At 38.0% G+C, this 24,957-nt stretch overlaps 1 protein-coding gene across 28 annotated transcripts in view; it reads right to left on the reverse strand.

The window, feature by feature from the left end:
* TNRC6B (trinucleotide repeat containing adaptor 6B) overlaps positions 1 to 24,957 on the reverse strand; it is a 141,934-nt gene that overhangs the window by 75,995 nt on the left and 40,982 nt on the right. For 2 of the 28 annotated variants that reach the window (XM_065046660.1, XM_065046638.1), the window contains exon 1: positions 9,314 to 24,906. The exons of 21 other annotated variants lie outside the window; for them this stretch is intronic. In XM_065046660.1, the coding sequence (XP_064902732.1) occupies positions 9,314 to 9,318 (5 nt within the window). In that variant the 5' untranslated portion in view covers positions 9,319 to 24,906. Of the gene's footprint in view, positions 1 to 9,313; positions 24,910 to 24,957 lie in introns of those variants that run through there. 5 more of the 28 variants (XM_065046602.1, XM_065046609.1, XM_065046696.1 and 2 more) reach the window with 5 other exon arrangements.

The raw sequence follows: 24,957 nt of genomic DNA on the forward strand, positions 1-24,957 counted from the left end.
TTTTAATGACATTAATACTTCTCAAGGTAGTAGGCAGAACACCTTTTAAGCCCTGAATTCTTCTACTCTCAGCAAAAGCCCTTAGTCTGACCTCGAGACATTGCACTACGATTTGTTAACGATTTAAGACCCAGCAACATTAAGCACGCTCCTTGGTAAGTGGAAATGCACAACCACTGAATGCAAGTTTTAACACAAAATAGAACTTTTAGCATTTGAAATTTCGAGAAAGGTGAAATAACACAATTCCATCTTTTAACTAAAATCATAATGGGGGTAAAGTCAGCTTTGTTCCCATAAAGCCTTAGGAAAAAGAAAACATCATTCTATTCACAATTCAATACAGCTGTGCAGGACTGGCTTCAGCCCCAGGCCACAAGCCAGGAACTTCTGAGTTCAAGACTGGCTCTGCCACTGACTTTCTGTGTGGCCTTCAGAGATCCTCTAAATTTCTCTGCCTCTCCTCTCCGAGCTATACACTTACCTTACAGAATGGCATTTGTTTTTGTTTGTGCAGGCTTTTCCCAAACAAAAACAAACAAACAAACAACAAACCCTTTGAGAGTATTTTTTACTATGGCTTTAATGCCCAAGGCCTCCTAAGAAGTTTCCACATGTCAGCTGATACCCGGTAGTTCTTCACTGCATTAACTGCCAACATGCACATTACATATATAAATATACACGCATATATAATACACACACAAATATCAAAAGATGCCCTAAGTTGGAAAACAGGCAATTATCTCAAAGTTTGCTAAAAAATCGGATGAAAAAGTGAAATCAAGCTAACTGCTATTAAGCAGTTTAAACTTACAATGCAGAACAAGCTACAACCTTGTTATTAACCCACTGAGCCAGTGATGAAGTCTGTTTTTAACAGCTTAGCATTAAACGCACATGGCACGCAATGCTCAAGCTCAATCAATTACCACAACTAATATTTCAGAATATTACTTTAATTAAAAAAAAAGGGCCTAGGAATGTGAAGGGAAAAAAGGATTTAAGCTTAACTAAGTTACCTCGCACTAATGGAAACATCATTTAAAAGATAAATTTTCTTAATAAAAAGATCAAGGGAAGTCACATAAACTTAAGCTGACCATATACTCGCAAGTCGACTGTAGAAGAGTTTCACTTCCCATTATCTGACAGAAGCAGAACGCAATGGAGACTGACACCAGCTCACCTCAGCTCCAACAATCCCATCGTGCAAATACAGTTCATCGCCTTCATAACAGTACACACTGCCTTCAAACCCACCCCTGGGAAAAAAACCTTGCCCCCAAAACTTTTTCAAGGGATACTGACTTTCCAAAAATTCACCTGTTCAATTACTCATGGCTTAACCACAGCAAGCTAACTTAAAGAACTAAGCAACTGGAGCTCTATGGAATATTAAGATGCCAATGTAAATTCTGGACTCTCTCAGTTTAGTCTCCATCTGCTTTGTCCTTTTTCTTCTTGTTTTAGGTAAAATCTAGTAAGAACACACTTCCCACAGTTCTTCTGTATCAGGACATAGAATTGATCTGTGGAAAGCGGTACATTTAAAGCAAAAATGTATCTGAATTAACAACACAGCAGAATAAATTAGTTCACAATACTGTGTTATTTTGTGATATGTGTCACTCATCAGAAACAGTCATTCCAAAAGAGCTACCATGCAAAGATGAGGTGGTTCAATGCAAATTCAGATCTTTTGTGCAAGGAAACTAAACTGGTTCAAACTGCTAAAAAATTACTTGCATGTAAAATTTACGATTCTCCCATCCCAAGTCATTCACTAAAACTTTCCACTGTACTTGAGTGGTTTTCAAAACATTTTTGCTGATTAAAAGAAAGCTGGAGAAACACCATCACGAAGAAGTACATCTGAACAACTTATTAGGAAGATTAAATCTTCACTCATTTGCAATTTTGGTTTTAGTTTCCTAATATCACACTACCATCACTGTGTTTCCATCAGATGAAGCAGGCATGAATACTACAGCAAGGCCAGCATATTGGTTAGCAAGCATTCCTGCCAAGGCAATCTAGATTTGTTCTGAATAGGATTACAGGACGCAAGTACAGCCAAAATAAAACAAAAATAAACCTAATGCCCTGTCCACTTTCCCTCTCTCTCTCATTATTATTTGGTCTGGTTGAGTTGTATCAAACAGTTAATCTGAACACAATCAGCACAGGAACAGAAACTTTATAAGACAAGGCTACTTAATTTAAAATTCCTATTAATATTGCTATAACTGAGTCCTGTAGCACAAGCTGGAGCCTTCCCTTACACTTAGTTCAAAAAGCTTGTGGGGTTTTACTTCAGGTTTAACCAAGTATTTTTACAGGCAATTTGAATCTAGTCAACATTTATATTCCACAACCAGTGTACATGAACTTGTAATCACATCCACAAAGAAATATAGTTAGATACAGAATTACATATGTATAACCTAAACAGGACATCCTCTGTTTCCATCCAGTGTATGTTTTAACCATATATATAACATTTTTTTAGTATTTACCATAGAAATTCCCTTGAATAAAACACTGGTGTAAATAACACTAACAATAGCCAAGTAAAGCCTAACAGAATAGGAAAGGCTAATTTACATAGTTTCAAACAGAATGTAAAAGAATACTTTTTAAAAATTCACATGGGGATCAAAGTACTTTGCGACTATTTTCTGTTTTGCAGGACAACCAGGTTTTGATGCACATACGAGTAAGCTAGGAAAGGATATTAGCTAAGTTTTGGTTCCTTCTGCCCTCCCTTCCTCTGCATATAGAAGGTATCTGTTTCCATTTTTATGGTCCTCAAACTACCTCCAGTTAAGAGGTAAAATATCCTTGAAAAAAAAAAAATCCAGCAAGAGTTACCAGATTAGAATTTCCAAGCATTAGAAAAAAAAAAAAAAAAAATTGTTTGTTGTAATCAAATTATCATCCCTATAAATTGTTCAGCAAAAGGCTGAGTGTAAATATGCTGTATATTTAGCTGTCAAAGTGATGTATCAGAATACATCAGTCTCACGTTAGTTGATGAAGTGCTCAGTAGTAGTCACCCTCTTGCCAAAGAAAGCTGTTTTGTAGACAAGCATATCTAGACCATCAACACAGAATTAGAACCACGTGTTTTAAATCAGACCCTGAATCTAGTATGATTGCAGAACTGAAATTACATACAATTAAAAATATAAATACTAATACAGAAGCTGCAACAAGAACCCAAACGCTGCTACATTAGAACTCTAATATTTAAAGTTGCAACGTCTTCTACTACAAACAGTAAAATTTAAATGGGGAGGCGGGGGAAGTGGAAGAAAAACAGAAGACTTATTTTAAGGAAGGTTTAAGTGACACAGGTTTAAGTGACACATCATGGAGAACTGGCTGGCTCAGGCATAACCAAGTTCACTGAGCCATGATGATGACACGTGTGTGTTTGTCAGAGCACATGTAAAATAGCACAATTGAGTTCAACTCTAATTCATTATTAAGTGGAATTAACAGAATGTATATAAAGCTTTCCTGTTTTTCATATAGGTAAACTAGCCCCAAAAATTCAAAATCTACAAAGGCTATGGTGTGTACATGCTTAAAAAATAAATTCCAGCAGTCTCAATGCAGCTGAAGTTTTGGATGTTCTCGTGTACACAGAGGTTGTACCCAACAGCCACTATGAAAATTACAGATGGACAGTAGCTTATGATTGTGCTGTTTGACAAACACTGTGCTTAGAAATGGAAAAAAAATACTGAGACTTTTAGAAGTAATGTTTCCCTTGTTTTATTTTTCTAAAAAATATTTATCGTCTGATCCAGAAATTAAGACAATGTTCTGTTCAAGTTCAAACCAGTTCTTAGGTTCAGCTGTTGCACCCATATCTGTACTTCAGGAAGCCCTAACTCTGGATCTACTAAGGACACTGGGAAAGATGAGCACCCTCCCCTTATTTCATAATTTAAGCATGCACAGCACAGTTTTGTGTATTCTTAAGGAATTAAAGAATGGCCTCCTTAATTTAAAAAAAAATATTAATGCCTTTCTACTTTTTAGTTGCTGAAGTAACAATCCTGTTCAAAGCACACTCAACTGTGATGGAGCTCAGAGTCAAAATAATGCTTTTCTGACACAAATTAACAGCTGCTTATTCATTTACAGAGAATGTATGCATTTATAAAAAGAAATACAAAAAAGCTGAAGTGGTGTTTTTGCTCTACTACCTCCATTATGTTTCACTGCTCTTCTTTGAACTACCTCACAATTTGTTGACCTCCCCACTGTTCAAAATGCTCTGAAGTTGAGGCCTCACAAGTACCATCCTAAAAAGAGAAGCACTCCCCTGCTGGCATGAAATAAAACACAGTTGTATCTTGATGCTTTGTTTTGGTTTTGTTGTAGTAGTAAATTCCAAGGCTACATTTCACTTCTAAAAGTCTCCATTTACCATGTTTGTATTAATACATGCGCTTTGTACTTTTAAGCATTTTTCCACCTATTGATATTGAAGTACTTTTAGATAATTTTCTCTACATAACATACACAAGCATCCATTTAATTAAATTCAGACACAAACTACAGCACTGAAAGGAACAATATTTGGCTCTCCTGCTTACTACCTTACTAGTTTTTAACAAGACTCCGCTCAGTAGCTTCTCTCTAGGTGTAGCAGTACACATTTTTCCATGCTGTTTAACCCTTGGTTTGATACATTCTGCCTTTAAAGATCATTTTGTGTTTTATTAATATATCTTCTCTTAGGCAATAGAAAAAACTCTTAAGTTTTCCCACGTGACTAAACAGACTAATTAAAAGTAATGCTGGAACTACAACATTTTGAAAGGGGATCAAGTTTTGTCTTTCGATTTGCCCATACTATAATATCCAAACATCACATCAACCAGCCCTTAAGATACGACTTTTCAGACGTGATTATGAATATTTAATTCTAGTAGCAACAGAGCATTTCAGCCCTGAACAATTATGCCAGCATACTGTACACAGACAGCAAAACAACCTTTAAAATTACAACACCCATAAAGTCTTGGAAACTCCTTTCAGAAGTGTGTTCACGGCACTCCATTAAAAAAAAATAATTAAAAAATTGGAGTTTGCATATATTGATGCTGCTCCCAAAACACACGGTCTGCCTCTACAGAAAAGAAAAAAGAAACTTGTCTTCTTGGGTTGGAAGCCTATATACAAAGAAGAAAAAGAATTTAAGCAGTGAAATGTGATGAATGTAACAGCTCTGGAGTTGGAATTCACAAATGCAGAAAGCCACCATTTCTCTTGTGCCCTTCCAAACAATTACAGCACCATCACTACAACAAAACAAATATTTTCAGTATATAGTATTTTTTATCTCCACGATGCCTCCACATTTGCCCTCAACGCTAAAGTGGCCAAAAAGTGTTATCTTGACATCCAACTTTAGATATATTGTTTGACCGTATTTGAAATACGGCACACGTATTCATCCCATCTAAATGCCAGTGTTCTATTAGCAACTAACGCTGCTGTTTCTTGAAATAAATACTGAAATTGTCTTGCTTTGGGAAGCAATAAATCTTTGTATTGACCTAAACTGAATTTTACATGTTTATAAAATTAATTCTCCAGCAATAATTGTAGCTCAATATTTAAAGTTTAGCCACTTAAAATATAACCAGCTTCTTCAGCAGGATCTTCTAAATGAAAAGACATCTTACTCTTGCCCTGACATTACACACCACCCTTTACAAGACTCTCAGGAAGCTTACAAAACTAGAACCCAGATACCCACATCTCATCTCCTTGACAGGACGTGAAGTGCAGCTTTTTAGAGCTAAACATCCTGTGTATCTTATTTTCCTGCCTCGAATCTTCATCTGTTTAAGTAGAAAACAATCACTTAACACGCTGACACTGCTCTTAGGAAGGAGATAGGTTTATGCTTAATCAATTAAAGCAAAAAAATCCCTCAGACTTTTCAGTTATGAAAAAAACTGCTAGCTGAAGAGAATACCAATTGTACAGATTCCAACCAATACTGTTCAAAATAAACTGTAAATTATACTTCTCATTTTCTACACTGGTCACCAAAAAGAAAGAAGATCGATCCATAGTGACCAGAACTAAAGAATTGTGCCTCAAGGTGAAAGCCAAAACAAGATTTTGGAGGTGTACTAGGAAAGGTACAGACAAAAGTTATCTTTCAGCAATATACTAATTCTATAGATTTTTCTTCATTTATAGATTTGGATGCTTTCTCCTCCACTTAGCCATCTATTAATAAGAGACAAAAGTCTCAAAAGGTTAAGTTTAGCTGAAACTAGCTGGCACAGACTGTATGATCTTATGAAGTTTTTTTTCCTTCCCAGCAGGAGAGAAAGAGGCTAAAAAACCCCGCTGAAAGTAAGCATACTGATCCTTCACGCTCTTGTTTTCCGTGATTTTTTTTCCCATTAGAACTCCAGACTCCTGTATATTGAAACTCAGTGGTAAAAAGGCTTTCCTTGTCCATTATTTCTCAAGAATCTCTTGGACGTTGTGCAAAAAACTCCAGAGGCTCTGCAGACTACGGACTTCACTGTAGTTTTCAACCAACTAAATAGTCTGCTTTGGCACAGGACAGATTCCTGTACATACCAATAACAATTGGCATACAAACAGAAAAATGATATAAAGTTTCTGAACCTAGTGTCATCACTGTAAACTGAACGAAGCAAAAAAGGCTCTCCTGTCCCAACAGCTCTGCAAGCTTCAAACTGATCTGGAAATTGCCATTTGAGTCAGGTCTCTCAAAATTATTTTAAATAAGTCTTTTTTTTTCCCTTTGTACTGCAGGAACATACTGAACGCAAACAGTATTGAGAATTGCCCAGACTCACACTTTTAATCTCCTACAGTTTCACAGGCTTCAGAGCACTCACCACACCCTGGGACCAAGATCTGATAGACAAAAACCATATATATACGAGGAATTATTTAATTGGTCCTTCCTATTCACAGTGTACTGTCACACAGAGCTACTTAAATGTTTGATAGACTGCATACTGGAATATTTTTTTATTCTCAATAGATGCTTTTTGTCTGATCCCTGAAAACTTCTATAGCTATGAACAGCTGCAGTTATTAGAAGATATCCTGTCTACCATCTTCCTAACAATTAAGTTATACTAACGCACAATTTGGAAGTGTGTAGCATAATAATACACGAAAGCAAAAAATATGCAGGAAAGGCGAGTACTTTCCTCAAGCGTAGGTTCTGGGAAGGCTACGTCCTACAATATTGCCAACTCAGGACAAAATACAGATTTTTGTTACTTCCTTGGTTCAGTAATTATCACATAAACTACTGAATTGATGTTTCGGTCCATTAAGTACCATATCTGAGACTACTACTGCTTCATATTGCATTTGAAAACAGCTCTAATATCTAAAAAAGTTTATCAATCAACAGGTATGTTTAACATATTCTGGCTACATCAGGGTCTTCACTAAACCCAAGAAAGCTTTGAGTAACAACACCAATCAGGATGCATTAGATCAAAGACAAAGTCTTTATAAGATTTCCTCACACAGATACATGCCAACAACACAAGGGTGGAATCTAATAAGTTTACTAATCTTAAACAGGGAGAATATATTACTTCATACATGAACTGGGTTACCCTTTACTACTGAACTTTAAGATCAAAATTATCAGCACAATACACTATATCAAATTTGAGTGGAGGTTTTTTTCTTGGTTTGCTCTAATTTAAAGTAAAAAAAAAAAACACCGAAAACAAAAAGCCACTTTAATTTGCAAGACAAACTTAATATACTGCAGAATTATTTCAAATATTTGCTAGCCAGTGGAAGAAAAAAAACACCCTGATATATGCTACTACATGACTATAACGAGGACACCCACATATATTTTCAGTAAACATATCCAAATCTGTCTCCTTCATTTGTATTTAACTGTATGGATGTAAGGCCACAAAGAAATATAAAATACGAGCCATTTTGTTGGTTTACAAAGTTGACCTGCTAACCATAATCAATGCAGACATACACTGCAATGTGAAAGCACATTCACATTATTATTTATATAATTTTTCTGCTGCTTAAATATCCAGGTACAAAAAACATCACAGTACAAGGCCTATGAAGAAGGGGTGAAGAATAATGTATACCACCACAGAGAATTTTTTTTCATTTAACCTCAGAGAAAAGAGCATTACATCACACTCTTACAATGCAGGAGGAGGGGCCTGTTCTCAGAAAGCAAGCTTCAGCTATTTCCCTTTAATTTTCTGCTTAGTTCTGGAGAAAGGTGCAAAAATAACTTGGATTTAAATTTTTAGTGACATGGAAGACAGTTGAAAAAGCGAGAAAACGCAGCTTTTTACCTATATGAACACGCAGATGAATACTTGTTTTCTGAAGAAAACAGAGCAAAAGTCTACAAAACAGCAGCACCCAGCATCTTGCATTTGCAAGCGTGCATTCCTAAATATCTGCCCCACATTTTATCAGTCGCCAGACCCGTTAAGCACAGAAAGGTCCCTTCACTTCTGGGCAACCGGACCCGGCAAAGACCATTTGAAAGCCGGCACTGCCCAGCGCGCCGAGCTCGTTTTAACTCCCGATGCCATCTTTATGGGGCAGCACCATTTGGTCCCAAAGGCGGCCGGAGCGGCGGCTCCGGCGGCCCCGGGGAGGGGGAGGGAGCGGCGGCCGAGCCCGCGCAGGAGCCGCACGGTGCCGGCTGCGCTCGGCTCGGCGCTGCCAGCGCAGGAATCCTCTCGCCCCCGAACCTGGCACTGCAAATGTTTGGGTGCGTGATTTTTTTTCCCCTCTCCCCCCTCCCTCCTTTTTCTCTCTGGGAAGGGTGGCCCGGTGAGAACACTTCCCCATCTGTCCCTGGTCGGACCCAGCAGCAGAAAGAATGCAAACCCGATTTTATATATGCAAATTTTTGCAGCAGATTTAAGAGCTGTGGGGAAGAAATCACTGTTTAAAAAGGCCCTATTTAAATAAAACAAGATTTTCAGTACTATCTTGTACTTCGCCAGCTTGGAAAATACAAACGATCTCCTGTAATTTGCCTAAATTACTAATCTCTTTAAAATCTTCAGTACACTTTTACGGAGACCTCCTTACAAAAAGCCCTAAAAATCCACTAAAAGTACTTTACACGTAAAACCAGACAGCTGAAGCACGTATTTGTGCCAGAAAAAACACCTCTGCAAAACCACGGATGAAAACAGCCAGCTCAGGCTCCTAAAAACCTACTGATAGGTAAAAACAATAATATTAATAATAATATAAATGTACCACTAACCTCATAAAGTGCAGCAGTGCTTAAATCCAGCGAGTTGAGGCATACAAGGTAGAAATGGAAATGAAAAAAGATCCAAAAATGATTTTGTGTTTGCTTTGTGTTTTGCTTTTTTTTATTCTCTTTTTATTTCAAATGTTCAGAAACCAGCAGAGACTCTGTCGGCCATTTTGGCTTGAACTCCCTCTCTCACTCACTCACCCTCCCTCTCGCTCGCTCTCTCCCTCTTGCTCTCTCTAAAGGAAGCAGCTTTTTGTGACCTTCAAATAGAGGCAGGTCATGTGACTCCAGGCGGGCTGTCAATCACCAGACCGGGCCGGCCTACTTCCCGCCTTAAAGGGACAGCGCCCTCCCTGCACCGGAGGGACAACTCCCCGCCAAGCAACGCCGCTCTAACGCGCTCTCCACTCGCTTGGTTCTTCTCCGTTCCTCATGCAAAGGCAATAATACACAGAAAGGGCAAAACAGGCGAGGCGTGAGTGTGGAGAGCAACTCAACTGGAGCTTTTATCTTTAAAACTAGCTAAAAAGAGAGAAGCCAATTATGCTAATTCTACAATAAGGTTGCAGAACCCATTAACAGTGAATGATGAATGTGTAAGTATCACTTGCCACACGGTCTCTTCCGTGGTGCACTGTGGAACACTCGACCCTAGCCCTCAGCCCGAGGAGAAACCACATTTTAAGAACTACCCCATCCCGATCCCAGGACAAGAAGAGGTTCATCTTCAGTCCAAGATGAAGCCAGACTGTGACCAGACTCTACATGACACACACATTTAAACCTGAGATTCCAGGTTCAGAGGCGTGAACACCTGCAGGACAGCAGAGCAAACTTGGTCTCTCCTACTGCCTTGGCTGTTTCAAGTCTCAGTCTGCAACTCAATCATCAAGCAGACGCTCAACAGCCTCTTCTCACAATTTCCATAGATAAATGCTCCAACAGCTGAAAGAAGAGAATCCCGGCATCTTGAAACAAAAAAAATCTTCAGGATGTTTCCAGACAGTATCTTGAATGTGCAGAAATAGTAAAGGATAAAGTTCAGAAACAGTATATGGTAATGTGAGTATGATTCTACGGTGGGACTTGCTCCTGAGTCAGCCCAACACAGGTAGCAAACACTTGAACTGACTGCGTAATGGAACCATGTCTGGTGGGATAACTGACAGCAACCTGGGAAACTCACAGGCACACACACCCTTGGATTGAGCCCTTAAAATACACAAGTTTTTAATTCTGTACAGTTTTGCGCTATAGCTGTGTAGAAAGTAAAAAAGACCACACTAGCAGTGAAAAACCACCACAGAATGAAACTAATTTGAAAAGTCATGGGAGGGCGCTCCATAGGAATGAACTTGGGAGGGCAGAGGCTGCACACCTTATGAATGAGAATAAAAATTATTATGCAGTATGACAATATAGACTAAGTCCTTGTTTCACAAAATTATCAGGAGGCTATAAATGGCAAATATGTGTCAGGCTTTGACACGCTTTGCTGCTACTGCCTTTATGGCAAGGTACAGGAACTCTCAAATGGGGATTCCACCAGCGAGGGGATTTCTTCAACAGGACCACAGCCTGCAGGGTAACCAGCCCTGTATCTATGTCTGCAGGCTCACAAAACTCTGGAAATAGCTAATGCATGTTGCATTTGCAGGTACTTAATTAAATAAAAGTAGTCAGATGCCAGGTATTCAGGTTGCTCTCTCTAAATCAGAACAGAGAATCCGCCTGCTGGATGTAACATCTTGCGGTGCTTTGTGGCAGGGCTAATCCAAACATGGCAATTGAAGAAATGTAGTGAAATCTCAGGGAACATATTATTTGTGGCAAAACCTGAAGAGAAGACCACATTTGCTCTGAATAGGTAAAGACAAAATCCAAACCAACTGCTAGGCATCGGATTTACACAAAGTTTAAAAAAAGCAAATATATATGCATATTTACGAAACAGCTATCCCCCTTCTGAAAAATGACATTATGTATTGCAGCTGCATGTTCTATACATGTTCACACTGAGTATGACAGTGTGCACTAAGCTACATATAAATTTACTTCCTCTCAAAAGCCAAATTGTTTTACTTAGACTTATAAATCATCTTAACTTCAGTAGGGCTTGCCAGCTCTCCATTCTGAAGTCCTGGAAGCTTTTACTTCAATAATAATACTGTGATGTCTTTAAGCAACAAACACTCACTTGAGTTGCTCTGTATCAAGGGTAAATCACCATCAAGGGCATAAAATTTCACCTTGTCAATGTTCGATTGAAAATGCTTTATAAATCAGAAAACTTTTTTCAGGACAAGCAAATAATCAGTGAACCAAAACTATTTAGAGAGGCCAGTATGGGGAATTCTTAAATAACTGCACCAGGGATAAAACATATTGAGTTATTTAGCATGCTGTTACAAATATATCGGCCAGTTTGTCTTCCATAAAGAACCATGGACCTCACTTGATGAGGTGAAAATCACCCACGTTTTGTCTCTTAAAATGTTATTTGGAAGCAACTTCAAAATCATTATTTTAACATAAGGAAATAAATGTTTTAATTGATTTTTTCTACTAAATTAACAACTGAAACATACCTCATACTCTATCCCTGTTGGTATATTGGTTAAGATGGCTCAAAAAATGTCATGTTTTTTTGTTTTGTTTCCTGTTTGGTTTGTGTGTGCTTGTTGATGCATTTTTTGCCCTTTCTTGTTTGTTTGTATGCAGCATTTCCCCAACCAAACTTGTTGAAGAAAGAGCAGCACAGTAGTCCAGAAGGCAATGGCGTAGAGCATAATAATACACAGCAAATGTAAAATCTGCACATCCCTTTTCAGAGGGCGATTGCACTTTAAAACATAACCATTAAGCTTTCTGATGCTAACAGCACTGTTAATAGCTAGTGTTAATAGGTTATATCCTTGTTATGTGCTACTAACTTATCTGATTACAAACACTTCATTTCTAAGCACTTTCCATCTGAGGATCATAAAGCACTTTAAAAACTTTAATGAAGCTTCACAGTGCTCCTCTGAGGACAGTATCCAGTGTAAGCAGACATACACATGCACACACACACATGAAGAGAGATGCTTACAGTCATAGATTCTCTGAGCTTGTATCTCAACTGAGACAGTAGAGGAGTGGTTTTTTTAATTCACATTAAGCTGCATTGTGGTTCTAGTAACAGCTCATCCTTTCTGATGGCCTTTTGATAAGAATCAAACAGGCTGCAAAATTATGTACACGGGCACGCTCCAATGTCCACTAGACAAACTGAGGTATCAACTGTACCCTCCAGTTGTCACCTCAAAAGAAGAGACCTGATCTGTCTCATCTGTAGATCTTTACTCAATTTTTAAATTATCTGAGTTCATCCAGTTCATATGCAAAACTTCCTGTCCCATGACCTGGCATTTTGGTTGGGCTCTAAGTCCTACAGTTTGATGCCATATCTTAGCTGTTTTGAAGACTGAACCCTCACCATCCTACAACACTGGACTCCAGCCACTGGACTTTCTACATTGCTCATACGTGTACGGCAATAAATATAAGACTTTTTTCCCCCCTAGAAAGTTCTTCATAGCTGATACTATGAAAGTGAAAAAGTCAATTCGTCTCCTCCTGACACAATTCCTCAGCAGTAACCTCAAATATTAACAAGTTTCTCATTGCATGAATGCCTTCTCACCGACTGTCCTTTCGCCTGCTGGTGAAGAATTTGCTTCCTGAAGAGGCAAAAAGGCAGGGTTTTTTGCCAAAGTGAACTGAAGCCTACACTCCCTCTCTCCTGCTGCAGCTCATCAGTTAGATTTCCCTGGACCTCCCTCCCATAGCCCCAGAAGGGGGTGCAGTAACAGATACAAGGCTACAAGGCAACTGGAGGCAGATTCCTCCCCAACCAGTCACCAGTGGACCAACCAACCTGGATTACAATCCTGGCAATCATGCCTCTTCACGTTAACAGGGATCAGAAAGGTCCCTTTGTCTTTCCTGAGATAAAGTTAAAAGCATAACTCCTAAGGTATGGACAGGTATGCAAGTACTAGGTTACATAGTTGCACCATTTCTAACAATAAAAAGCAAGCTAAGAACACAGCAAATTAAGGAACAGAATTGAGTCTTAACTATTCCTTGTGTGCTCTAACAACTGCCATATGACTTATTTCAAGAGAACAATTAAAAACATTAAGATTAAAACCAGGAGTTCAAAGCATCTTACTTCCTGGACTTGTTAACCACCAGAACTTGACAAAGGCTTCTCAGTTCTGGATAAGGGATAGTTCAGATCACTTTTAAATTATTTTCTCTGAACAGACAGAGATGTTCAATGCCGAACACTTCTGAAAAGTGAAGACAATAGCTAAATCTGGCTCTATCAACATACTACTTTTTTTAAAGTCTTCACAGCAATTGCATGTAAGCCTATGTGCAAGAGAGATGACCTCTCCTTCTGCAGGAGTGCAAAACTTTAAAGTGTTCAAGAATTCTTCAAGGACAAAATACCCATTCCTAAGGAAAACTAGGGTTTTCTTTTGGGGTTAACCCCCCTTTCACACTTCATAAGTGGCAAAACATTTTATGCTACAGAATTGTGAAAACAGAGATGGCAGGGGTTTTTAACTATAGTAACCAAAAGTATAATGTAACTTCTTTCTTCACAGAAAAATACCATAACAAAAAGTGTTCAGCAAAGGAAAAGGTTGCTCTGTTTCTGAAAAGGTTACAACAGATTTTGCATACCTTACACAAAGGCACCTATCAACACATTTTAGGAACGGGGCATGCTATTATTATTATTCAAAACTTACATTGCAATAGTGCTTTGGAGCCATTCTAAAGCTCAGATCTTATTCATATCTTGCCAGGGACAAAAGAAAGAATACAAGGCCTGAAAACTTCACAGCATTATGAAGCTTAAGAACTACATGACTTCAAGCCCAAGCCAAAGTTTACACCCTGTACCTGAACGAAGTGCTCACAGAAAGACAACAAGTCAGAAGGAAAACTTCATTCACCAACTTTGCAAACACTCAGTTTTCCACCTAATTTTTCCTCAGTCTACCACAATGCATTCCCTAGCTGTCTAGCCTATAAATAACCCATCACCATGCCTCCCCTTCTTCAATCTCCTCAAATGCCCTTTCAAAACTGGAGAAAGATAAAGCTTTCTAGCCGCCTTTTAACAGAGTTGTTCCATCAACAAGAGAACTGAAAGCTTATTGCCTATGAATCTCTGTCACACATCAGTGAACCTCTACTTTACTGCACTAAGTCCCAGCTTCTGGGGCAGCCCGTTCTCCCTTGATGCCAACGCTCCAACAGTATATTAAGTCCTATTGTCAATCACTTCCCATAATTCTTTTCATCTCTTTCGGTACCCGGGCAAAAAATAGCTTGTGCAGCAACTAATCCCAAAACATACATGATTATCAGCTAAAACTGGACAAGAGACTCCAAACTTACCCAGGAAAGACACAGACATGGAAAGCAATCGCATGAGACTTAACTGTTCTAGGAACTGAAAGCACTGACACAAAACATCTCCCCACTCAATCAAATTCACCTCTAAATGCTGAATGAGTTTTTATAGCCATATCAGTGGAAACTGAGTATTTTCCAGTAACAAAACATGCAAGGGAACTTGTACAAACTAGTATTATTAGAATTTGGTTAATCTGCTCCTTACTATAATCTCAGAAGCTGCTTGATTTTGGAGACTATAATCCTATCCTAACAGCTCTCCCTCTTCAATTTCTAAAATCCTGTAAACTGCCAAAATGCCAAGGAAATAGGAAAAGTTTATCCATTTTATGCAATTCTACCTACATCAGTGAAAATCACTTTCAAATAAATAGATGTTCAGGGAAACCGTATAGGATATCACTCCACTCCTACATATGGCAAGTGGTTGCTTTCTAATGGTTATTTACAGCAAGTGAATTAGCATGCCAGGTAGACGACTGATTCAACTTACCTTCCATCAACAATAGAATAGCTGTTCCTACGCAATTCAAAAGGAGTAATAACCTCACTGGTTAAATCCTTCCTTCCCTCTGTTTAAGCCTCCAAGCTTTAAACATTTTAAAAGAAATAGCAGCCAGCACTTTCATCTGACCAGGTTGGAATAATTAATGAAAAGCTTATCTTTCATGTCTATAAACACTTTACCACAACAGGACCCCTTTTTTATATGGAGCCTTTAGACATGCTTCTACTGAAATTCACTATGCTCTACTCACTTTGATTTAATCTGCTCACACAAAGCAGATTTCTTACAAATACTTATGGGAGGTCTCACAAAACACAAGGAAGACTTTTGGACCGAAAGTTAGTCTTATTCTAGTCCTTTCCTAGCCCCCACCCCCCTAAAAGGAAGCTATACTGCACTTATTTATTTATTATGAGCTAGACCAGTACCTCTCTACAAATTGTTTTAACTTGCCTTTAGTTTTAGTATGGGGAGTTCAATCACTGGCCCGGAAACCTCTGAGCAAAGGAATTTCTGGCATCTTGGCTGGAGCTGGCACTAACCCATTTTCCTTTGTTCTCATTAAAGGAACCATAATATGCTAAGTTAAATAAAAAAAAAAATTAAAAGCTCAACACAAAACCCCAAAGTAAAAGCAGAATACAAAAGGAATGCATATTCAGTGGATTACTGTAAGAGAAGATCTCCCTAATTTGACTCATTTTTCTAATAAAAGCACTATTTATTGCTGCAAAAATTTGTAAACTGATCTTTCCAAGTGACTTGAACGTCTTCCCTAAGTAATTTGCCTTCATGTACAGCCTTTTACTTTGAAATGTCAGGAAAGGAACAGCTCACTATCCATGCAGAAAATTCTACAAGCTGTAGCTGTCACATATATTCAAATGCGTGCACTAACCTAAGACCCTTATGACCCCCAAATATGATCAACTTCGATGAAAGGCAAAGAGCTCAGCAAATTCCATCTATCTAGGTAGGAGTAAAAGAAATCATACCAGCTCTCCAGATCACAGCATGCCAGAGAAGCAACATAGCTTAAGAGTTCCAAAATATCTCTGTAAACAAGTTTTTAATTCATACCATGTTGACCACAGAGTGCAGTATTTTTAGTCATATAAAGCAAGTCATATCTTCTGCATGGAATAAAGAGTTTGCGTTTTTTCTTCCTTCCCTTTCTTTAACCAATAACAGTGAGTTCCTGATGGGTCTAGATGCAATCTGCAACTCCAAACGAAGGTCTTGGGACTTTAATACTCTTAACCTTTTCTATCCTTTAATGTCTGGTTAATGTCTAAGCCACAGTGGACAGTCAAGAAACAAGAAGAGAGCACAAACTCTAATATAACATACAAGCATTAGACCTTTTTTCCCTTCCCCTCTTCACCTTATTGAAATGAAAATTCAACCATTCATCTGGCTGTACACAAAAAAATACATGAAGACTTGAGCGACTTGATGAATGTATTTATTCTTTGGAGAGAATGAAGCAGGGAAAAATGCACTAAGCAACTGGAAAAAAAGAAGTTTTAGGACTCTACTTCACACACATTTATGAGGCCACTGACTTGTAGTAACAGTCCAAAAAGTGAATCCTTAGCAAATCAAAATGCTGTGTGGCACTAACCTCAGTCTAGATATCACAGAAATCTGTCTAAATTAAAATATATTGTTAGATTAAGAATAAACGCAAACACTAACTTAGGGCTCAAAACTATTAATAGCCCTTAAATGGTTCTGCTTGCTGTTCTTTAAAGTTCGTTATCTCACTCCCATGTAAGGTGTAATCCAACAGTCGCCATCTAAATGGCAATGAAATGCTGAAAAGAGAGCAAAGTCCAGCCATCCATAGAAATGATACATCGGGGGCAGTTACCTCAGGCAGCTCCTGAGGAAGTGGCAACTTCCGAGAGGGAGGGGGAACAACCATTAAGCAACCAGATCGGAAAACAAAACTTCAGAGACAACGAACTCGATATGTCAATATAGAGTGTCCAATAGATACTCTGCGTCCTGAAGAGAGAGTAGAGGACAAGGGTAGAGGGTGTGGTGGTGTCTGAAATAAAGAGGCTCTGGGATTTGAGCAGTTTGATCAGTATGCAAATGCTCTCCCTTTCTAAGTACCGTAAGCTCTTCAAGACAACAGTAAACCAGAAAACCCTCCTTTTTGCTAGCAATCACAATTACTACTAATGGTAACAATTAGAGAAACTGATGGTATCAAGGATAACGTGACATTATCTAGTCTGGGTACTTTGCAATATCGTACGTATGTATCAGCAAGCTGGAATGGAAAAATCTACTTTTCTCTTGTTTTGGAAAGACAACAAATGTAAAGAAAGAAGTCTCTTGATCAGATGCAACTGCAAATTCAGAAGCAGGCTTTGTGTGCTTCCTACACAGGACAAATACAGATCTTGGCAGGGTTTGAGGAGGAACTCAAACAAACGAGCCTGTTCTTACCACAAGACATCTGGAAGAATGCATGATAAAATCCTAGGGAAAAGAAGTGCCAAACTATTCACGCTTAGAATGTTCCCTGTCCTCAAACCTCTTCCTCTCTCAACATTCAGCAGCAGTGTAGGTTAAACACATTGGGGTAGTAAGTGGGAACTTAACTTCCAAAGCTGACTTTTATCTGGGTGATCTCCCATGGCTTTTTTCCCCCCTTAACAGTCATCCTGCCTCTGTTTTCCCTCATATTGAGAAAATACTTGCAAAATAATAGTACATGAACGGTGTGGGTTTGCTGAGGTACATGGAAAGCCTGTACCTGTTAATGACAAAATAAGACATACAGTGCTATATGCCTTGCTACCTCCTAATTTAAGGTTTGAAAGAAAAAAAAAAAACACAACAGATGAAATGAGGAATCTTAAAAATAATGAAATTACAATTAAAATTTTTTTCAAGACTAACTTGCAGAAGTGAACGCCTAATTTTAAGTCATTTTTGCTTAGGATATTCAGACTAGACTTTTCCTGTGGGTATTACCTTTAACTTAAAGTACAAAAATTTCAATAGATTTAAATATAATATTAAACTGGTAAAATATGGAAAGCAATTGAAGGAACTTTTGGCATTTTAAAGTCCTTAAGTTTTAATTATTAATTCTGCATATTTTTGTTACATTGTTCAGAACTATTGTACTGTAAAGGGGTGCAAGCCAGCTTTTGCAACATAATCGACTTACCAGTCTTACGGCTACAACACAGCTGCCTCTACAGATACAGAATTCACTGCTGTCTCATCCATTTCAACCCACTCAATTGCACAAAGAGCAATCTTCTCCATGCCTCAGGCCCCCCTTATATACACAGGTAGAGCTGCCTTCAAATGCAAACTTGTCCTGCCACTCATTCCACTGCTGGGAGTAAAAAGACTTCTACAATATGAAGGTGATGAAAATATTCCTTAAACCTCAGTTGGACCAGTTTTATCTTTAGACTAATGGTCTTACACCCTCAAATATCTTTTCAAATATCCAAGGACATAAAGGAAAAAAAAAAAAAAAAAATTCAAAGTTAGAACTCTGCTACTCAGATGGCAATCCCAGAGCTAGCCTGAATTATCACCAGGACTGAAGTGTATTCTGACGGAAAAGCAATAGCCTGTGACAAAAGTGTCTGGTATGGCCACTACAGACATAGCACATGTCTCTGTGGTGGCTTGTTAGGATGTCAGACAGAGGACTTCAGTGTGGGATGCGTTTTTAATGGGTTACTTATTCTATACACATACAGAAAAATCAGCAACCAAAAAAATCAGTTATGCCTTTATTTTTGAACATAACTGTTGATATTTTCAAGGAAAGACATAACTTGTCATGAATTTCAAAAGCATTTGAAGGCATACCCAAAATTTATGTACCCCAAATCTGAGATTATAATCTGCATTAGGATTTGGAGGCTACTTTGAAAATCCCAGCATGAATCTTCTGAAAAAAACCCTTCTGCTTATGTTGGTACTGTCAATAAATTTTAAAAATGCAATTGCACTCAAGACAAATCTCAATACCTTCTGTAATATGGAATGTTCTTAAAACATGAAACAATCCCCCGTTACGCAAGCATTTAGCCAACTGTTTACTTTAAATTTGTTAGAACAGTGTTTTATGCTATAGGGACACAAGCTATGGCTAGGGTCCATCATGGGACTTTAACACTGAAGAAACCCTTCAAAAGAATATTGTAATACTTCATAACAATGGCTGGCAATCTGACCAACCAAAGCAGACATCTTCAGGATATACTACTTCAGACTTTTTTTAGTTTTCAGCAACACTATGAAAGAGTAAGATTGGTCATTTTACGCCACTGTGGCAGTGATATTTATATGTATAATTATATAAACAGTCTGATGAAAGTGAAGGAAACTGGTTTATTAACTAGGTCCTTAATTTGAAATACAAGGAAAGGCTGATAGAGCTTGTTTCACTTAGTTTTAAAAGGACAAAACTAAGCAGAGGAGGTGAGAAGGGGAATAATTTTGCTGTTTAAGCTAACATGGAACTAAGTTTTAATGAAGACTAAGCCACATTTTCAGACATGCAGGATGGAAGATGAAAGGCAATAGACATAAATTGCAACAAGCTAAATTCTTACTGAATAGTAGGAATTTTTTTTCACCATGGGAGCAATAAAACGCTGCAAAAGATTACCCAGAAAGGGCAATCCTGAGAAGTCTAATACAACTTAGAAGTTAGATCTCACTTCAAATCTGGCCCCCCTTTGAGCATTGGATTGGACTAGATGACTTTCAGATGTCCCATATTAAATTGTTTTATTAATCTATGATCTCTGTTTCCAGCTTAGGTCATTTTAGCTACTGCTTTCTTCTAGTGGTAGTGTCACACAAATCCAGAAAGACATTCAATATTTCTGCTGAAATATCAATTAATAATGTAAGAGAATATTAACAAATTTAAAATGAAAATTTTGTCATCCTCACTGGTTGCAATCTCTTTCTGGAATTACTGCAATTTTGAAAGTTCTCATTAAAAGTCCTTGTCTCAGAATCTGTACATTGAACTACCAAGCCAGGGAAAAGGGCCTCCAGTAGGTCTAACCAATGACACTTTGTAACTTATGGAAATGATCTTAATTTGCTATCTTTTCTACAATATGAATCAATTCCAGATGTACAAACTGACAAGATAGTTGAAGTTTTTTCTCCCATTACTGCAAAACAGCAGGTGGGGAATGTCCAGCTGAGTTATTTCAGACAGCAGCAGTAGCTTGGCTTACCTTGCTAGTAAACATGAGTATGAGCTTGGCTCACTTTTTGTCTGAATAGCTACTGTCAAATAGACCTCTCTGTGTGTCAGTCAGGAATATGAAAACATTTATATTTTTCTTATAAAAAGGAGTAGATTTTCATTACACAAACCCTTTCACTAATAGATCAAGGTGCATAAGTTTCTGGTGGTGACAGCAGGGGATGATTTATTAGCACAGGCTGAGTTGCTAATTAATACTCCTAGAACTAGGAGCACAACCTCAATTTAAGGACTTCAGTAGAATTTTTTTTCCTACGTCCAAAAGTATAAGGAGAAACTGCTCTCTGCTCATCAACAGAAGTTTGACTGTTTTGGAAAGATGTTTCTGGATCAAAGTTGCCTGTTAATCTTTGCTTTAGCAGTGAAAAAGTAAAAGCCCTACTACAACTGGTAAGGCAACAGGAAGCTACTGGCACGTAAAAAGTATTTTGGAGGAAGATATTTACTCCTTAAGCATGGAAGTTCAGGTCAACATCTTCATAATGGCTAAAGATACCAGAGAATGGCTCTAACAAAACATCCACCTGCAATTGAACAGGACGTTACTGATCTTTCTCCAAACTTTTCCTTTGGGAGGGAAAGGGGTTTCTTACCAAACGTTTTAGCCACATAACAAAATAATGTGGCCAAGTGTAACAAACAGTTTTATCACATACCAGAATGCGGAGAGAAAAGAGGAATTTACTGAGTACTTAAAAACTAAGAAGTAACAATTTTTCAATTAATCCATTGGTCCTCTACCGGAGAAGAATCATAGAATGCCCTGAGGTGGAAGTGACCTACAAGGATCATTGAGTCCAACTCCTGTCCCTGCATATGACAACAACACAGTTCACACCATGTGTCTGAGGGCATTGTCCAGGCTCTTCTTGAACACTGCCAGGCTTAAGCAGCAGCAGCATGGACCAAGACAGCCATTATTCAGACCAAGCAGACTCACTTCTTTTGAAGTGTAGGTTTTAGAGTAAGTGCCAACCATCATTGCTGCACAACCTCAACAGTCTTGTGACACAGGTACTGTGCATAAGCTACAAATCTCTCACAGGACTTGAGATGAGTAAACCCTTTCCATATTTCAGTTGTACTAAGTATTTTGAATGGATAACTCTTCTTCATAATTAGCTTCAACTGAAATCAATTACATTCATGTTCTAAATGATCAGTTGAAGATTTCTTGTATGCAGTCTAACAGCATATACCAGCAGACCACAGTTCTCAGGTATAATCTACAGTTCAGCAAAAAGAAAAATAAACTCAAAATGCTGCAACTTTAGTACAGTAAGTCTACCCAACAGAACAGTTCAATTCAGCAAAAGAAACGTTTGCGAGACTGAAGCTGTTGTTGTTTTGTGTGTTTCCCAATACTAGAAGGTACTCTTGCAATGCCAAGTTTTTATCCCTGAGTAAAACTGAGTGAAAATAGTCTGTCACATTGCAGAAATAAAGTATCAGAAGTCATCCATGGATGCTGGCTCCTTGTAATCCCTTATGAAGCTATACTTTAGCAAAGGAAATTTCATGTGAAACTGTGGCTAGGTAAGAACTACTGCTTCTATTGAAAGTCTCTCAGAATTATATTTTTATTTCTGTTCTTTCATCGCCCACTCAAAATTTGAGTTCTTGGAATGCAGTTAAATATTGAGAAATTAGTGGGCTTGCCTAGGAGGTTAACACCGGCTGACTGTGCTCCAGCACTCTGGTGCAAGTGAGCTCCCTTGCAGGTCAGTTGCTGAAACTGTATCTTGTAAATAATTCCTCGACAATCTCAGTAACAGAGTTTCCCCAGATCAGGATGCCTATGAAAGGCAATTAAATTATCATGGCCAGCTTTTCAGGAAAGTAAATTAGAAACACTAAAAAAAAAAATAAATCCCATCTGCATGGCTATAGAGGCAACAAACTCTAGAAAGTCTGATGAGCAGCTAGAAAGGGAAGGAAGCATCTCCAGCTGTTTTTGTAGTTAATGTCTAACTCTACATTCAAACTTACGATCTACTTTTCACTAACAAGCTCCAATTTTATTTAAAACCAATCAGGAGGACAACAGTAAACACAGGTACACAGAATCACTGCAGGCGGAAGGGATCTCCAAGATCATCAGTCTCACTCCTTTGCTCAAAGTAGGGTTAACTACAATAGGTTGCTCAGGGTTGTGTCCAGCTGGGTTTTGAATATCTTAAGATAAAGAAGGCACACTTTTTCTGTGCAACATCTTCCAAAGGTCTGACCACATTTCACAGTTAAAAAAAAAAAAAGGTTTTTTTTCCTTTTGTTTGAGAGGAGTGCCCTGTATTTCAGTTTATACCCATTATACCCATTGCCTCTTGCCTCCACCACCCTCAACTGTGAAGAGTTTGGCTCAGTCTTCTTTAGTCTCCTCAGTCTCCTCATCAGGTGATATTTATGCACATGGATACAATCCTCCCCCGAGTCTTCTCAAAGCTAAACAGTCCCAGCTCTCTCACCTTCTCCAGTCCCTCTCTGTGGCCCTTCACTAGACCCACTCCAGGATGTACAACTAATCCCTAACACAAGTAAGTAGTAATACAAAAAGGTAAGTTCATTTTTTTCTTTTATTTCAAGATCTGCAGCCAAAGATTTGAAATCAATGCAGCTTTTTGGAGTGACTTAAGAATACAAATTACTGATCGTTTGTGTGATTATCATTAGTTTATCTCAGATGCCAGATCCATGTGACTTACAATGAGAGGTAAGCTCTACCAAGGCAATTTTGTTCGGTAGTTGAAAATTTGAGATTGTAGGTAGAAGATTCAAGTGACTAATTCAAATTAAGGAGCAATTCTCACAGTAGGACTTTGCTGGCATGCTACAGTTGCACAAAACAAGTATCTTGATTTCTTAGCTGCATTACTAAAATTGCACCTTTAGACTTCTATCAAAATATTATTAACAACACTATTAAGAATTATACTCCTTAGCGCAGAATCTGTATGACAAGATCCCAGATGCCATCTGAACACAAACACATTAATTACAAAAATAAAAATCCTGCCTACCACTGATCTCATATTCTCTAATAACCACCATTTTAGAGAAGAGACAGAGATAATGTTGTAAGGCACATGAAAAGCTCTAATTAGAAATCAGGTCAACTGTAAAGTAATTCTGCCTTCCACTTGCACCTAAAATAAGACAGCAAACACAAGTCTATGATAAATCCAATACAACATCCCTCATATTATTCACTACAATATCATGATTCATTATTCTACTAGATAACTAAGAACCAATTCTGAAAAACAGAAGTTTAACCCTTACTTTTAATTTTAATTTCTGCGCTGATTTTTCTTCTGGAACTTTTAGAAAGTTACTATTTCAACAAGCTGTGTATTTCTGGGTACCGCAATAAGCTGGGCAGTCTGAATATAAAGGAATAGCAGCAATTACTTCCATGATGGAAAGAATGTGCATGTTCAGCACTAGAACCTCCCTGAACTCATCTGGACTACCTCAGAAAGTTTCTCACTGTTGCAGAAGCAGTGAGCTTACAGTTGCTACCTTATTCAAAAAGTAAGGAAGACCTTCACCCCAAGTCAAATCCCAGCCTTTCTGTAACCAGTGTTCTGCTGATCAATGAGAATTTCCTCCTTCTCATGAAGGCACATCTAACTAGGCACAGGAAAAAGTGCTGTGTATTTCCCAAAGATCATCTTGCTTGCACCAAAAGGCAGGTCACGAAATAAAAAAAATAATTATATAAAAATTGAATTACCATGGCATTAACTAAAGAAAAGAATATGGAGGACAACTATCACTGCAATACTTCTAGGAGAAGACGCTGTTCTTCCCATCTGAACAAAAACCCATGAAAAAACTCAACCACTACTGGATTTCATTTTGAAGTTGAATGAAAAAGACACTTTCTATATGCCTTTTGCTTAAGGACATCTGTCATTTTCTTTTCTGATCAAGCTGCTTTCCCTAAAGCACTAAGTACCAGCATCTTAAACTGCTCATCCTTGAGAAAGCATTTTGTCTATAATTTCTGTTCCTTTATTAAAACACAATCTAAAGAAGTAAGACTTGTATTTCAAAGAGGACCAATCTACGACATGCACACCAAAAGGACGGCCATGGTTCTATCATATTTCGTGTTATTTCAATGAAGAAAATCTGTATAAAAACTTCACGTACAAACTCACTATCTCAGTGCCAAGCTTCCAGAATGTTTCCTTTTATAATAACTTCTGATTTACCATCTGAAAGTGCAACATATATTTCTATGGTTTTAAATTTAAGGCAAGTCAACATCCTGCCTTTTTTTTAATTTTTTTTTTTTTTTTTTTTTTTTTTTTTTTTTTTTTTAGTCACCATCCACTGTTATATATGGATACTTAAGGAATCAAAAGGGCAAGCACCAATGAA

Source organism: Columba livia, chromosome 1, assembly GCF_036013475.1.
Source record: "Columba livia isolate bColLiv1 breed racing homer chromosome 1, bColLiv1.pat.W.v2, whole genome shotgun sequence".
Classification (NCBI taxonomy): domain Eukaryota; kingdom Metazoa; phylum Chordata; class Aves; order Columbiformes; family Columbidae; genus Columba; species Columba livia.